The sequence below is a fragment of the Podarcis liolepis genome (genome assembly GCF_965112155.1).
Source record: "Podarcis liolepis genome assembly, chromosome: 4".
Classification (NCBI taxonomy): domain Eukaryota; kingdom Metazoa; phylum Chordata; class Lepidosauria; order Squamata; family Lacertidae; genus Podarcis; species Podarcis liolepis.
This window is the reverse complement of record NC_139558.1, coordinates 10,522,260-10,539,603: the sequence shown is the minus strand read 5'-3', so window position 1 is coordinate 10,539,603 and position 17,344 is coordinate 10,522,260. Positions and strand designations below refer to the sequence as shown.

The 17,344-nt window shown below is 43.3% G+C and overlaps 1 protein-coding gene across 50 annotated transcripts in view; it reads right to left on the bottom strand.

Annotated features, from left to right (window-relative positions):
* LMO7 (LIM domain 7) overlaps positions 1–17,344 on the bottom strand; it is a 150,686-nt gene that overhangs the window by 81,132 nt on the left and 52,210 nt on the right. For 43 of the 50 annotated variants that reach the window (XM_083501047.1, XM_083501009.1, XM_083501031.1 and 40 more), the window contains exon 5: positions 2,935–3,041. In XM_083501047.1, the coding sequence (XP_083357173.1) occupies positions 2,935–3,041 (107 nt within the window). Of the gene's footprint in view, positions 1–2,934; positions 3,042–3,345; positions 3,549–17,344 lie in introns of those variants that run through there. The other 7 variants (XM_083501013.1, XM_083501015.1, XM_083501016.1 and 4 more) reach the window with 4 other exon arrangements.

Below are 17,344 nucleotides of genomic sequence, written 5' to 3'. Positions count from 1 at the left end.
CCACCCCCAATCCACTCATCTGAGTCTCCCCTCCACCCCCTACTCCTGAAGATCTCCATTTCTCTTCAAGTCCTAGAAGACATGACACAGCAGGAAGGAGGGGCAAATTGCCATTACTGCCAAGCTATGGGCTGGCATCAATGGTAGCTGCTTCCTTTCTATTCTCCATACTTAAAGCTCCGGGTGGGGGAAGAGAGACTCTGGACTCAAGGGCAGCATCTGTATCATGACAGAGTCCAAGCTTGGTTTCCCCTCACTCCCCTGCCGACACACACACAGAAGGTGGGGGAAGAGATAAATCAGCCAGCCAGACAATCACAGCTGAGGTAACAGAACTCATCTCTCTTTGGGATGTGGGACAACAGAAAACACAAGGGACAGTTCTACAGCATTTGCAGCAGAGTTAGAAGGATGTGCCTTTTCCTAGCCTGCTCCTGTTAGAGCAGGGCTTCCTAAAGGGGTTGGTATTGACCCCCTAGTGTCAATGGGTCTGTGAAGGGGTGAATAAAGACCTAGAGACTGGAAGGGAGAGGTGGTCGGCTGGAGCCTTCCCTACCTGGCCCTTGCTCCGCCCCCCAGCCAGCAGCTGATTGGCTAGCCAGGGAGGGGGCGTAGCGATGGCCAGCAAGCAAATAGGGGGGTGTCAACCAGGCTCAGGAAGCCCGCGCCAGGTCGCAAACCCCGCCCACTGCTTTAATGGGTGAGCGGTAATTACAGGACACAGTTCAAAAATAATAAGTGGGAACTATGAGCCTCGGAAACAAAGGGCATGGACATGTATAGAGTACACCTTCATTGCCAGTGAGGAATGGATGGTATTTCTTGACTTAATTTCATTTACATTTAGGTTAGTGTCGATGACAGCTTTATAAGCTTATCAAGGGGTCAATGAACTCACGAGGTTTGGGAAACCCTTTGCTAAAGAGGAATGAACACAATGCATGTGACCTCTTCCACCACTACCAGGATGCTTTTCAGAATGGGGCACACCAAGACCCAGGAAGGCTGATGGAGGGAACAGTCCCATTCACTGCCTCCAGAGGAGTCAGGGAATTTGTCTGCAGAATCGTTGCTTTGCCTTTACAGCAGAGAGAGCCAACCTTCAGAACAGGAACCTGCACAATAGTCTCTCGTGGTTGGCCACCTGGAGATAACCTCTTACACATATCATCCGATCGGATCAACAAAATGGTTTTTTGCAGCGCTGGTTTTGATTCGTAGAGTTTTCAGGTTGCTGCAGGCTTAGTAATGCTGATTTCACAACAGTGTTTACCATTCTTAAACTAACATTCTTGGCAACTGCTTTTACACGCATATTGCCCTTCTCAAATGGCCTGAAAGACCAAGGGTAAAGGTTTCTCTGAATCCTTGCATTCTTGCCTTGTTGATTACTGCCCTACCTACTTCTCCACAACCTGTAACCACTAGCACAGGTTAACAGCCCAGGAAACACTTCCTGTATGCTGTATTTACCTTAGTAACACTTGTTAACGACAAAATTCTTGGCAACGTTTTAAGGACTTTGTCTTCAGTGAAACTCCTGGCCGTATAGTAAAAGCAAGCTCTGGCAGTTCCAAGATTATAGAAAGCAATGAATAATTTGTTCAAGACCTAACATTTATATTATCTCGTGAAACAGACTATAATAATAGCAATTATACATAGCCTGAACACACTGTACTTAGCTTTCCTTTTCATGAGAATAGTTTCTCTCTGATACTGCACACACTAAGACTTCTCTTCTCAAACCTATTCTAATAGTGAGAAAGACTGCCCTCAGGAATGATGAAATTATTCTTTTTTATTGTCATTATTATATGGTACTCTCAACACTCTCAAATGCTTCATATATATTGTTTTCAGTAATTCATACATCAGCTTTTATGGCAGGGCACTGTTATCAACCTGATATTACAGACGGGTCACTGTGGCCAAGATTTAGTAGCTTAACACAACCTTTGATCAATGAACTGCTTAGGAAAAATAGAATCAAGGACTTCTAAGTCCACAACACATAAACTTAGTCACTTTAACAAGGCTGGGCAGATGAGGACCTACTGGTAGATCTCTAGGTAACCTGCAGTATCTCACCAGGGGTTTTTGTGAACAATTGTTTAACAATGTCATTTTTTAAAAAAATGTGCTTCCTCCTCATCTGGAATTAGGTAGCTGAAGAGAAGAAAGTTTGGGGTAACAGTGGAGTTTTTCATGAAAGGACTACAAGTTCAGTTCAGGTGCTGAAAAGTTCCTAGGCTCCGCATAAGCTCAGAAGCACCCAGTTCTTTTATTCTAAATCTATGTCCTTTGCACCTGGTTGTTAAAACTTGGGGGTGGGGTGTTGTTTAGTAAAAACAAGCAAAGTAGATATATGACAAGCCTGCAGTCTGCCCAACTCTGCACTACACAATATTACCTCTGTTAGTAATGTATCACACAACATTTTAGCAGAAAATCCACAGGCAACACAGTATGTCACTTGGGTTCAGCTCTCCAGTTAGCAGATTTCAAGATCTGAATGCTAGACCAAAGGTGGGTACATACATGCATAGCAAACACACACAGAGAGAGTACCCTTCTGGTAATTACAAGCTTATAGTGAAGGCTTCCATTTTTACTTTCACATTTAAGAACTGTTGAACATTCGACTTTGCATCTTCAAGCAATGCAGCCATTAATTAGTAAAGCAGCTTGGCACATTTTAAATGTCAGCAAATACTTAAAAACAAAATGTACCAAGGTAGTTGCTCCAGAAAAATGGACGCAAATTAAATCCCAGCTTTTACAGGCTTGAAGATCTAAAGAAGCCTGACAGCTTCCACGCTGAACATACAAAGGAAACATTATATAAAATCCCTATATACATGAACAGCAGCACCACAGAAGTCACATTTGAATATTCTTAAAAGTCAACTGATAAAAACACAGGATACTTACTTGACAGTAACTCGATTAGATAGATCTTGAAGGTCACCAGGATGAAAAAGCTGAGCTTCTTTTAATCCAAGATTTTCACAAGCTTTCAAAAACACATTTATATTATCCTGTGAAGAGAAGTGGAAAGCAATTGCTTAGTTGAGCAACGTGAAGGAAAGGATTGCAAGCTGCTTAGCTGAAGTTTCAAAGTCCAGTATGCGGAGAAACAGAATGCCAATCTTCTGGATCATAAATGCTAGCAATATTTCATATGAATCCTCTGGTTAAGCAATGGTCTCTGTGACTGACAGACCACGTTAAAGATTACCAGGTACAAAAGCAAAAATGCTCAGCCAGTAAGCAGCAATCTACACTTTGATGTCAGCTCTGCAAACAAACGCCCTCTTTTCAGCTTTGCATGACAAGCCTCACCTCTCACATTTAAAAATAACTACAGCTACTGACATTCACCCACCCAGAAATGGTTGGCAACGGAGGAATTAAGAGGAGGAACTCTGTTTCTATGATTACAGATTGATCATAGAATAATGCACCTGGAATCTGGCTTTGGTTACCGAGCAAGCTAATACGAGAAGAAGCAAATGAAAGGCAAGAGCAAAAAGACACAGCACAAATGTGTGGTTTTCATTGGGCAAGCTGGAAAACATAGGTGTGGTTTAGCACTGACTTAACTACACCTGCTCTGGGCCAGCTGCTTGAGTCATGCACCGAAAGCTACAGGGAGACTTTGCAGTTCGTGTCCTCACTTTTTTGTTTAAATTGCATGTGTACTTATGACAGCGTCTGGCTGGTCCATGTTAAACCCCGTCATCCAAAGTGGCCAAAGAATTTCTGCCCGTACATTCCAAAAGATACCTAGTAAAAATAGCACCCAGGAAGGGAAACAGAATGCAAATATACATGTCTATGATTGTGACATAAGCAATCCAAAGCTTTTAAAGTGCCTGCTCTTCGGCTAGGTGCTTCAAGAATAGCATAATGGGAGGAAAGAGATATCTGAAAGCAATAGCAAGGGAGAACTTCCAGTGAAATATATCAACAGTGTCAACCCTTCCTACAAAACATGGCACATACTGTTGTTTCATCCACCATCGCCCTGTTTAAATATGGAATTGCTGTGTAGGATCATAAGGGGCAACATCAAGAGTCGCCAATCTTTTTGGATTTTGAGGCAGCACTGGGGGGACCAGTCACAAAACATCTGCCATGGGTGGCACGGCATAACACAAAATTAGAAAAAGTACAATCGCAGTGAATTTTTTCCATAATTTTATATACATATGAGGAAAGGTTTAACCTGTTGAATTTCTGCCTAGGAAATGAGACAGATGCAGGAAAAGTGCAGTAGAAAGGATGTGAAAACAGCAGCTCTTGGGGGCCACAGGGATTCCTGTAGCCTTGGTGTCCAAATGTCTCACCATTTGCAGCTCTGATTTCCTTCACTAGGTTTAATAAACAGATAAAGCTACAGGCTGGCTTTAAAAAATAGTTCAAAATCTGGAGCTCTGAGTTGGAAGCCTCTGGGCTAGACCCTTAGGTGGCAATAACTCAGGTTTTAATAATTTAACACAAATAATACTAGATACTCAGGATTTTACTTAGCAGCACTAGATATTTGATTTCACATTCATTTCACCTCATTGGAGCAGTGTATTGTTCAGATATATTTGCATCATTTGCCCAATTACTAAGTGGCAACTGGGAAGTTAACTGAGCGCCTTGATTCTTTTACTTTGCACCAATCTATTCTATAATCCGCTAGAACCTTGTACTACAGTTTCTGACTGGGGTGCAGCTGCACTGGGCCCAGTACTGGTAAGGGAACCACAACCTGACTTCATGGGTTTTTAACCCTTATAAAACAAACTTCTTTTAGCCAATGAGCAATGTCAGAGCTGTGAGTGATGAATGCTACAGATAACTTTAAATGATCTAGGAATCTGTTTTCTCCAAGCAACGGGAAGGGGCTTCATTCTGAAGCTGTGCCCATTCCTAGCCCCAATTTCCCCTGGTATACAGATGAATATTGTCCAGAGAAATAATTGATCAATGTGTAGCAACGGCCTGGCAATAGCACACTCACCTGAAAGCAAAAGGCAGCAACAAAGACAAGACCTCCTGCTCTAACACAGGGTTAATTTCATGCCCTGCTGTGGCGATCACACAGGGTCCCCGGACGTTTCATTGTCTATTGATTCCTGTGCCACCACTTTATTTCTCGCTGCCACCACCCAGGCCCTACCTGGTACAATACTGAGTCCAGTCAGGGTTAAATTGGAACATAAACTTCTGTTTATTTATTGTAGTTTAACAAGTGTGTGGTTTCATAAATGGTATCAGTCAATTACAATCATGGGGTGCCTATCCAGACCTATAAATTCCGCTACCTGCTCTCACTCACTAAACCACCTGTCAGATATTTACTTGTCTTCCTAGCTCCTAGCTGTTCCTGACTCAGCTTATTTCGCTACACTAACTCAACCTACCCAGACTCCATCCCAATTCACTCCCACTCCAACCACCCACCCAACAAACTGCTCCCTTCGCCTCTCCCAGAGCTAGTTTTATAGTCCCTCTGACTCCACCCCCCTGGGTTCTGATTGGGTAACCAGTTTAACTAATTCACCTCCAGCACTCTCATATGTTAATGTCACACCCCAGCCCCCCCGAATTACTCTGCTTTGAACTTATAAAATCAAATAAAATGCAAATAAAAACCATCATTATGATACCATACGTTTGGGGGAGAGGGGGGGGAGAAATGGCTGTGGTGGGTAAATCATGGGTAACATCATTCGTGCAAAGTAGCTCAGTGTTGCTATACTAAGAATGTTTTGTAGGCCCAGGGTGGGGCCCAAAATGTATATGACAACCCTGCAGTGCAGACCGATGTTGTCATCAAGTCTCTTGGCATATTGGGACTTCCCTCTCCCTCCCTCTTTCTTTTTTCTTTCATTGGGAAATGCAGCTACAAATGCAGCATGTGATTAACTTATTTCCTCCCATGGGGGGGAGGAGAATGGATGTATTCTTGCAGTGGGCTGTTCCTGATCCTATAAACACAAAAAGGGGGGGCATTCATGTCAAAGACACAAGTCCCTTTTGTTAACAAAAAAGAAGGGGTTGGGGAATGAGCAGTTGTCTGACCTGTGCAGATAACACTGCTGTAGTTATCAGGAAGAGGATGAATAACCACAACAATGCTTTTCAATTATACTGCTTACTTTTTAACAGTTTACTCTTGAATTTACCCAAGTACAGTGGTGCCTTGCAAGACGAAAAGAATCCGTTCTGTGATTCTCTTCGTCTAGCGGTTTTTTTGTCTTGCGAAGCAAGCCCATTGAAGGATTAGCGGATTAGCGCTATTAGCGGCTTTTAGCGGCTTATCTGCTGATCGGACCAGCTGATAAGCGGCTTAGAAAAAGGGGGGGAGGGAAAAAAACCAGCAGGAACTCGCAAGACACTGTCGTCTTGCGAAGCAAGCCCATAGGAAATTTGTTTTGCAAAGCCCCTCCAAAACGGAAAACTCTTTCGTCTAGCGAGTTTTCCGTCTTGCGAGGCATTCGTCTTGCGGGGCACCACTGTATGGGCATCTGAATCTTGCTATAAATATTAAATGCTTTTTGATCTCCTGCCGCACCCGCTCAGCCCCAACCACGATGTGAAGTGCTGTGCCTGATCTTCCACTGAGTGTGGTATTGCCAGTCTAAGATCAAACTGAGGAAAGACATACGGTAAGGGTGCAGAATCCCTGGCTGTTTTCCACAAGCCATGCCCACCTGCCTCAAACCTGATGTCATACATCATGTGTGGGTCAGGGGGAGGTGCAGCTGCCAGAATACAATCAGGAGCCTGAAAAGTATGTCTTTGGCTTTATCACCCATCAGCTAAACTGGATGTGCTAGCAAGTTCCCTGCAGGAACTCACTTGTGCAGCCAGTGCCTGCGGAAAGTAGACTTCAGCATTACCACCCATCAGCTGAGCCAAGCCAGCTGGATCGGCTGCATGAGCAAGTCACTTTAAAGCACCAAAAAAGGCCTCAAGCACTCAATCATAGTGATGCCAGACCCTGCCCACATGTCAAGTTTGGCCTACAAGGCTAGGATCTCATAATGATCTGGCGTGTGGAGCCCAAAAGGCTCACTACCCCTGACTTAGTGTAACCTACCTGGTTTGCAACTCATGAAACTTGAGTTCTTTGAACGGCTTAGAGTTGGCACTTGGGGAGAACAGTGCTCTTCTAGCTGTAACAGCCAGGTGGTAGGCAGAAATAGAATGGGTTAAAGTATTTTGTACTATGAAACTATCATTGAGAAAAGCCTCACCTGTTCACATTCTTATTGCTTGTGAGAGGTTTATCTTTGAGGCCCTGTGAAAGACGACATATATTTGCATCTAATGCAAAACCTATGCAAAATTGTGCTCTCCTGGTTTTTACCTTTAAAGCCCTATGCGGCCTAGGACCCACATACTTATGGGACCGCCTCTCCTGGTATGCCCCATGGAGGACCTTAAGGTCCACAAATGACAACATTTTGGAGGTCCCAGGTTGCAAAGTGGTTAGATTGCTCTCAACTAGGACCAGGGTCTTTTCAGTACTGGCCCCGTCTTGCTGGAACGCTCTGTCACAAGAGACTAGGGCCCTGCGGGATTTGATATCTTTCCGCAGGGCCTGCAAGACAGAGCTGTTCCGCCTGGCCTTTGGTTTGGACTCGGTCTGACCCTTATGTTTCCCTCCCCTTATGGTCTTGATTTATCGGCTACTTTAAAATGAGGCTGCATTTTAAATGGCATTTTAACCTGTATTTTAAATTGTGTTTCCCTCCCCCCTCTCTTTTCCCTCTATTATGTTTTTACTGTGATTTTATTGGTGTTAGCTGCCCTGAGCCTGGCTCTGGCCGGGGAGGGCAGGGTATAAATAAATTATTATTGTTGTTGTTGTTGTTGTTGTTGTTGTTATTGTTATTATTAAATTGGGTGAAGGGGCTGATCCGCGTGCAGTCTACTAAGCCCATAAAATCCTGCTGGTAAAGAGGAGACTGAGAGGAAATATTACAGCCCTCTTCAAGCTTGTTTTCATCTGCTCCAGAGGCTAGGACCCAAACCAATGGATTCAAGTTGCAAGAAGGGAGATTCTGACTAAAGAACAGGAAGAACTTTCTGACAGTAAGAGCTGTTCGACAGTGGAACACACTTCCACAAAAGGTGGCAGACTCTCCTTCCTTGGAGGTTTTTAAGCAGAGGTCGGATGGCCTTCTCATGTATGATCTAGCTGAGATTCCTGCATTGCAGATGGTTGAAGTAGATGTCCCTCGGGGTCCCTCCCAACTCTAGGATTCTGTGCACACAGAGCTACTACTGCCACCTATTCCCCACAATATTTCGAGATATCCCGCCATGGTTTTGCTACATTGTTAATGCTGACTCCCCAACACACAGAATTATTATTTACCAAGACCTACAATTTCACTCTTGTGTGCTTGTATAATTGCATATATGAGTGCCAAAAGCTGTATTTCTCCACCCATTCCAATTATTGAATTGCGAGTCCAGAAAAGAAGGGCACAAGCGGATGAAGGAGGATTATTCCAGCAGCCAGATTTACCCATGATAGGCTCCATGTGATTTTAAGAGAAAAGTCATCCTTCAAATTATGGGACAACTTGTTTTGATTCTATCCAAGTATACACTGGTTACATTAAAACCATCTTAAATCCTCAAGAGGGAGCGTGGATCTATTATGTAGGAAACAAAGTTTAAAACCCTTGGCTTCCTGTTAATTCTATCTGGGCAGAACCCTCCCAGCTCCTCAGTATATTTGCTTTCTTTATTGTTTAAACAAATACTTATGAGGGGAGTCATACGTTCTCCTTACGTAACAAATATAAATTCCAGCATGCACACCCCAAAGTACCAACATTGCATTATTCGGCTAGGACAAACAGCTTTTACATAGTATCAGAAATACAAGTTATGGCACATCTTTAACATTCACCCAGAGAGGCGGGGTGGGTGGGAGGTTAGGTTTGAAGAGGAAGCCTAAACTAAATTAGGACACTTAGTTTATGATGCAAAAACTACAGGAGTTTCTCCAGGCCATAGGAAGATTCAATCTTCCAACACATATTTTGGACTGTTTTCTACCATTATTTACATGCCTGCCACTCCGGTTTATGTACTATTCAAACTAGTGTTATGCAAGCAAAACCAGAACTAGACTTAATGAGTATGAATTAATTAGCATGGAATATATGCACAGAGTCTACAAGTCCAAAGGTTGCTGTTAAATATACACACATCCTTACTCAATGACTTTCAGTGTTTATTTTGACCACCTTAAGTTGCATTAGAAAGATTTTTGTTTAATTCCTTTAATACCTCACAAAACTTAAACAGCAAGGGAACGTAAGGGATTGGGCATACCAAGAGCTACGTAAGTAGAATCTAATGAATCATGACATTGTAAGAACATTGTATTACTATACCTACCAGTATTAGAAGCGAATATGCCAATTCAAATATTTAGTAACAGAGTCCATATTTACCAGTGAATGTGAAACTGCAAAGACCACTCCACCTTATAAGACAAATTCTAAAAACCATAATTTATAATTACCGTATTTTTCGCTCTATAACACGCACCCGACCATAACACGCACGTAGTTTTTAGAGGAGGAAAATCCGTAAGCATGCCACCCATAGGCATTCCCTCCATAACACGCACAGACATGCCCCCTTGCTTTTTAGGAGGAAAAAAGTGAGTGTTATGGTGCAAAAAATACGGTACATTAACACTCTCAACTTTTCATTTAAAAAAAATCAAAGACATGTGCCTCAAAGTTTTCTAAGTTGTGAACTGTTGTCCACAGTTATGTAGAATCCCCCACCCGCCCCAGAATTTTGGCATCCCTTCCTTTTAAAACATTTCACCCACATAACACAACACACACATCTTTTTCTACTCTTGGCTGAGTGAAAGAGATCTTTCTAAGGACCTAAACATGAGCTTAAATACCAAATCAGAAGGGTCTAGCAATATTTATGTTAAGACTGGAGATTCATAAAGATAAAGCAAAAAAGGGTGGTTAAATGGCTGCATTCACACATGATGCTAAACCATGGTTTAACATTGCAAAGAAAAGCAGGAAAGAGCTACCGTACCTCTCCTTCATTGTCACAAGGATGCCTTTGGCAGAGTTTAAGGATACCCAGATTAGCACTACAGTTAAACCAGGTTCTCTAGTTTGTTTGTTTGTTTGTTTGTTTGTTTGTCTGTTTGTGTGTTTAAATCTGCTTAGTTTAACAAGCTAGCTTCATAACCTATGATTTGAAGTTGGCTTGTTAAGTAACTGGCCAGAATTAATTTTACAACACAATGTTTGGTTTTTGTATAACAAGGCAGGTTTCATGGAAAGCAAGATTAACTCTACCAATGTCCCTGCTTCTAGCTGTACAAGAGGACTGAGGAACCAAAGCATCTTTTAGTGTCCCATGTGAATTTTTAAAATCCCATCTTCAATTGATTTTTATTATTATTCTGTTTTGTTTTCAGCAGACAACCTGTTTTCAGCTCAACCTGAAGATGGGGACTCTAACAATCTGTAAGATTTCTTGTGGAAGCCTTTGATAGAGATCAGCTGGACTAGAATATGGGTAGCCACCCCAGCTGTGGTGTTCGCAACACCATGTTCAATCTAGAAGTAAAATCAGACTATTCCCCCCCCCCACACACACGTGTACAGACAGTTTACAACAGCAGTTTTTACTTAAAAATGGCACTGACGGTCTTCTCCCTATGAATATGTTCTGGGGGTAAATGAATTGGTAAATGTTATGGTGCCGTAAAGTAATTGGGAATCTGATTTACCATGTCTGACATATTAATTAAGTAATCTACAGTGCGCCCGGTTAATTTTACATACTGCATAAGATCTCAAAGCTGATCTCAGATTCCAATAGCCAAAAGTATTTGCACTGGAATATTTACAGAGCAATCCTATGGAGGCTGAGAAGGGGGAAGAACTCCTTTGAGGCAAAACCACCAGTTCGAAAACCCTGCCAGCTTACTCCAGTCAAGGCAGAAGAAGGGGGCATGGGGAGGGGGGAGGGGCTTGTTCATTTTTCTCCTGCCACAAATGACTGCAGTGGGAGGGGAGAGAGTAAACCACACCGGCTTCCAGCCAAGGTTTGGTTTGAAGGGAGAGAACAAAGCATAAGCCTGAGTTCAGAAGTCATGGCAAGCCAGACACTGGCTTGTTTCCCCAATGATGTGGGAACAGGAGTGGGAAAAGGCACACAGCAGTAAGTTCTGCCCATCATGCTGCTCACTCAAGTTTAACCAAGGTTTGTTTCTAACTATGTTTCAATGCGATGTGCAAACAAGGGTGCCGTTACTAATTTCATAAAATGCAGTTTGAAATATACTCGGAGTCGAGAGTGGATTTCATGCTCTTTATTCAGCTGATAGTGGTGAGAAGGAATGGAAGTTCCCCCAGAATGTCTGCTTTATATACATTATTTACTCAATGGGCCCCACATGATTGGCTAATTCCGGGATTCACCTATAGGCCAATCAGGTTGCAGATTCACTTCCACCTGGAGCTGGATTGGGTGGCTCCTGTAGATCAGACTGCTGCATTCTGTCTGGATCCTATTGTTCTAGGACCAATCAGACTGCTGCCTTTTGGATCCTATTCAACTCAGCACATAACACAGTTCTAGAAGCAGAAACTCTCCCAGCTTCTTATCAAAACTCTCTTTGCAATTCACTTTCCTGCAAGATCTCCAAAGTGTTTTTGTGCATACCCAACAGTACAAAAACTAGTTTATGCCTTTCCAAGGGGTGGGGAATGTTAACTTCTGCATATAAGCTGGTTACTGGTATATCATTATCTTCAATCAAGTGTACAGTTCCTATTAATTTGCTTTCAAAATAATGCTTATATGCAAGAGTTAACATTCCCCACCCCCACCCCTAGTCTATACTTTCCCTACCTGTCCTTATTACCGATGAGCCAAAACTGGTGTGTGTGGATTTCACATAAATCAGTGCCCCCCCCCAGGGACACTGTCCACTTTTTGCTCTTTTTACAGGTCGTAATCAGATTGGTCTTCTTGCCTTTCTATGCTGTTCTGGTGAGCAGTTTCCTGCCAGCACACCATGCGAAGACAAATGTTTCTGCCCAGTTGCTTTGTCGGCAAGAGGCCAATATTCATTCCTCTCCCCCTTCAAGAGCTGTGACTTTCGTATACAGCTACATATGATTGGCTCCATACTGGCATGGTCCCAATTGGCTGGAATCAGAGAGTGAAGCAATTGCCCTAATTATAAAGAAGGGCCACTGGTGCAGTGCTGTAGTAGATTACAACCAGGACACAGACAGATCCAACTAGGAAGCGTATACAGTGGTGCCTCGCAAGACGAAAATAATCTGTTCCGTGAGTTTTTTCGTCTTGCGAAGCAACCCTATTAGCGGCTTAGCGGCTTAGCGCTATTAGCGGTTTAGCGGCTATTAAAGGCTTAGCGGCTAAAAGGCTATTAGCGGCTTAGCGGCTTAGAAAAAGGGGGGGGCGGAAAAAAATTGGAACACTCGCAAGACGTTTCCGTCTTGCGAAGCAAGCCCATAGGGAAATTCGTCTTGCGAAGCGCCTCCAAAACGGAAAACCCTTTCGTCTAGCGGGTTTTCCGTCTTGCGAGGCATTCGTCTTGCGGGGCACCACTGTAGTAGCAGCAGTTAGTGGCTACTAACACCCCACCTTTTCTGCAAGGGGCTCATGGTGGTTTAAATACAGATCTCCTCCTTCTCATGTTATCCTCATAACAGCTCTGTGAGGAAGTTCAGGTTGAGAGTGAGGGGCTGGCCTTTAAAAGCACACCTTGTGCACCAAAAGTGGTTTTAAAAAAATGCAGGGGAAGACTAAGTCTTAACAGTGTTTCCTTTTGGAAATTGCTTCTTAAAATAATAATAATAATAAACCTTCATTCATTAGAAAGTACTGTATGTTCAGTCTAGAGGCGAGTCTCAGAAAGGGCATTAGAAACAAAGTTCCAAGGAGAATTTCCTGGACCAAAAAAATCCACCTGCAGAAAACAGGGATTAGGGCAGTTTTTATGTTTCAAACATTAACTAATATTTCTGTGGCAGCATAACTCAACTTTTCACAATGGCCATGCCCCAAATTTTACAGCAGATGTGGACTAAAACATAGCGATCATTTTCAAACATTGGAGCACATAATAAATGTTAAGTCTAAGGAAGAAAATAAAAATTTCTCATGATTTGGAATTACCTGAACTTTTGTATTTTGTGTGTATGTGTTTTTACCTCCCTTTAACTCCTATGGATCATAATCAATCAAAATTGTGAGGGATACTTCCAGACTACAATCTCAAGATCTACAGAGTTATAAAATGAGTTTTTTCATACATAGGGGATTTATCATGTTGGGCCATAAAAGCTTATGCATTCTACAATTACAGTGGTACCTTGTTTTGCAACCGGGATCCGTTCTGGAGCCCTGGTCGCTGGCCGAAAAGGACGCTGGGCAAAGTGCCGCGTCTGCGCACGTGCGCGGAGCGGTTTGTGCTTCTGCACATGTGACGAAACTAGAAGTAACCCGTTCTGGTACTTCCGGGTTTGCCACAGACGTTTGACAGAATGGGCGCTCGACGAGGCGAATAGTAGACAAGGTACCACTGTAATTCAGTTCCATGCTTGGAGGTGCATGTAGTTAACCAAGTCAGAGCTGCACATTGGTACTCACACCCCATTTATTAGAAACAGCACAACAAATACCTGGCTTTGGTTTTTGCATTCAGAGGGCAAAAGGCCTTTGTGACTAAGTATTCATCACACAGGCATTAGAATTACTAATTATCTTTATGGCGCATGGAGAGAAACAGGCGGCTGGTCACATGAGTGGGAAGCCCAGAATTCCCAGACACTAATCTCAGCTGACTGCGACATTCCATCTATGTAAAAAGGAGAAGAACCAAAGTTGCTTGTCTCCAGGCTGCACTAAAGATTGATGCAACTTTGATAGAGAAGGCCTAACTAGACCACTGGTGGTAACAAGTTTAGCAGTGAACATAATTTTTACCTGAGCACAGGGGAGCCTGCATGTAGAGTGTGCAACTAAACTGTAACTCTCCTCCCACATTTTCTGCCTTCTTTTGCAGCCAGCTTCCCCTAATCTGTTGCATCTAAAGCCAGCAGAGATATTGCAAAAGTATAATTTATAAACTCAAAATCTCCCTCTCTTTCTCTTGCACACGCACAAACTGTAAGTCAAATCACATTTCTACTATTGTAGACACAGTTATAGTATTTGGGATGGAAGACCTCATGTGAAGGCAAAGTCCAACACTTCAAACCAATATAAAATAGGGAGTAAATCTCAAAGGTCAGACAGTCCGTTTAAATCTTTACACTGTCTTTAAAAAGTAGCTCACGATGACAACATTACAAAGCCAACAGCTTTCATGTCTGGGGCACACTTTCACACTATGCATAGCTCTTTGCCCATCCACATGATTAAAAATGGAGAATTACACAAACCAAGCATACAAAGCATATAAAAGACACATAATTCCTCCTTTACTTGGTGCTGAACTGGGCACAAACATTTTATATAGTGAAGAGGGATGAACAGCATTTCATATTAAGTTACATATCAGGGCAATCGGCTCTACTCATCGGGCCAAGAGAGCCACATGCTTCTTTCACCAATTCAGCCACTTACTTACTATTCCCTAATGACCCTTGGCAAATCTGCTTTTGATCTGGCTTCAGCTGCCTCTCTCAGTTACAGGGGCTGCACAGCTGACAAATACAGAAAGATTGATCCCTGGGCCCAGTGAACACACTACAGGAAACAGAAACACCCCCTTCCATCAGATGGAAGGATTTGGGAGAAAGACCTGCAAACTTTAGGTACCACTGTGCCAAGATGAAAGTTCCCTCCCAGTCTGATTTAAGGAAAGGTACTAAAGATCAGAAGGTCGGTGGTTCGAATCCCCACAACGGGGTGAGCTCCCGTTGCTCGGTCCCTGCACCTGCCCACCTAGCAGTTTGAAAGCATGTCAAAGTGCAAGTAGATAAATAGGTACCACTCCAGTGGGAAGGTAAACGGTGTTTCCGTGTGCTGCTCTGGTTCGCCAGAAATGGCTTAGTCATTCTGGCCACATGACCCGGAAGCTGTACGCTGGCTCCTTCAGCCAATAAAGTGAGATGAGCGCCGCCGAGGGAGCCGGTGTAAAGCTTCCAGGTCATGTGGCCAGCATGACTAAGCCACTTCTGGCGAACCAGAACAGCGCACGGAAATGCTGCTTACCTCCCTGCCAGAGTGGTACCTATTTATCTACTTGCACTTTGACATGCTTTCGAGCTGCTAGGTTGGCAGCAGCTGGGACCGAACAACGGGAGCTCACCCTGTTGTGGGGATTTGAATCGCCAACCTTCTGATTGGCAAGCCCTGGGCTCTGTGGTTTAGACCACAGCACCACCCGCGTCCCTTTAGCAGGCCTTAGTTTTGTAATGACAAAAGTTTGTAATATGACCTAAGAATGCCAGAATATGGCATTAGGAGAAGACAACTTTATAGAGATATTGGCAACTACGAATGCCTGAATATATACAAGGCTACCACCTATGATTCCCTTAGTTTCTTTAGAGGGTCTCAGGTGCAAGGTAAAGGATTTCAATGTGAACTGAAGTAGAGCAGTTTAACTCTCAAGGTATCATATTATCTGAAAACATAACAGGTGCAGAGATTCATTTGAAGCTTGGAGGTTTCTTTCAGTCCATTAAACCTTTTCTGCATTTGCTACCTGTGAACATGCTGCTACAGATACTTGCTTTTATTGCTATAAACTTCAGAACACACATCACTCTGTAGAACGGCACAGTCTTCTGGAGTATGTGCTTCTGTTGACACTTGGTAGTTTTGTTAACAGAGGGGAACGTTGACAAACAGCAGTGGTGGCACATCACACAAACACTCACTTGTCAAACCAGAGTTGGAGAAGAAATACAGGCTAAAAGTTGCCTGAATCTAGACAGCTGCCCAGGAAGTGTAAAGGGCAGGGCAAATGTTGCACATTCCTCATCCGCCCATTGCCAGGGTTGCCAACGCATTGCCTCCTACACTGAAGCCAGGAGTACATTTACTAAGAATTCAGCTTGAAAACACTGCAGGGCCCTGATGCTCAAAAATGCTACACCCACTAGAAACTATTTGCTCTGGCTTAACTGGTTTGTGGTTCAGACCTGCCGTGGTTCCAGCTGCAATTCCAGCGGTAAGCAGGAAACACAATACAGAACAATCTCTTAACAGGGCAGGCAAAAGTATGCTTACCCTTTATGGCATCAATGACCTTTGAACGCCTTAGCTCCGCTGCTGTGTTTAATCATCCACAAATACCATTTGTTGACTTGTTTGTGCTTCCACTGCGAACATTATCCCCAACAGCTCAGGACACACCCACATGCAGCAAGTGTGCACAATAGCACTACAGAGGAAAGTTCATGTAAAGTTTTCAACTGTCTAGCACAGGGACAGAAAACCCTTCCAGTTGTAAAGGAGCTTGTTGCCATTTATAAATTTGTTTGTGGGCTGCATGGAACATATACTGCACTAACAAAACACTCAGAGATACAAGCTTCAGCACATACAGTATAGAAAAAAGAAAATATGTACAGCAGGGGGTAGGAGGAGACATCTCAGTTGCAGGAGCTAAATATGGTCCCATTTGATCTTCGGGACATTCCCCCATCACACACAGCCAGCCCATAATACTTCCCTCACTGGCAACCCACCCACCCACCTTTCAGCTGGTTGGATTGTGTCTTTGAATTCTGATAATGCCTCTTGTTGGGACAGAGGATACAGAGATGTGTGCAGAAACTAGACACACAATGATACAGAGGTAATTTGTTGCTCTGTTCATTTTTGCCTGCTCATAGGGCCCTTGAAAGTTTGCCCAGAAGTGTGGCCCTTGCATTGCCCTCACTCCTGATGTATACGGACATATGCTTACATTTTTCTTCTGCTTGTTAATTCTATACAATGCCAAGTCACAGCAAACTACCTCTGCAACCAAGCTGGGACTGGGCGTACTTGTGTAGCTAACTAACACAATCACAATGCATGTTTTGCTGCAGAAGTTTGGTTCCATGCCCTCATGCATTATTGTGAGGTTTTGTAATGGCAAGGACTACTTCCTTCACCTGCGAGGGGCTTTTACTTTGCCCTAGATATGCATACTTCAGAACATATTATCTGTCTTTTAGTTTAGCTTCCTCAACCCCCACCCCACCCCAGCAACACACTCTTAGTTTTCCTATGGAAATGCTTGCTTCACAAGTCGATTCGTATCTTATTTGCAGCTTAAGAAGCCCAGCTTTCACTG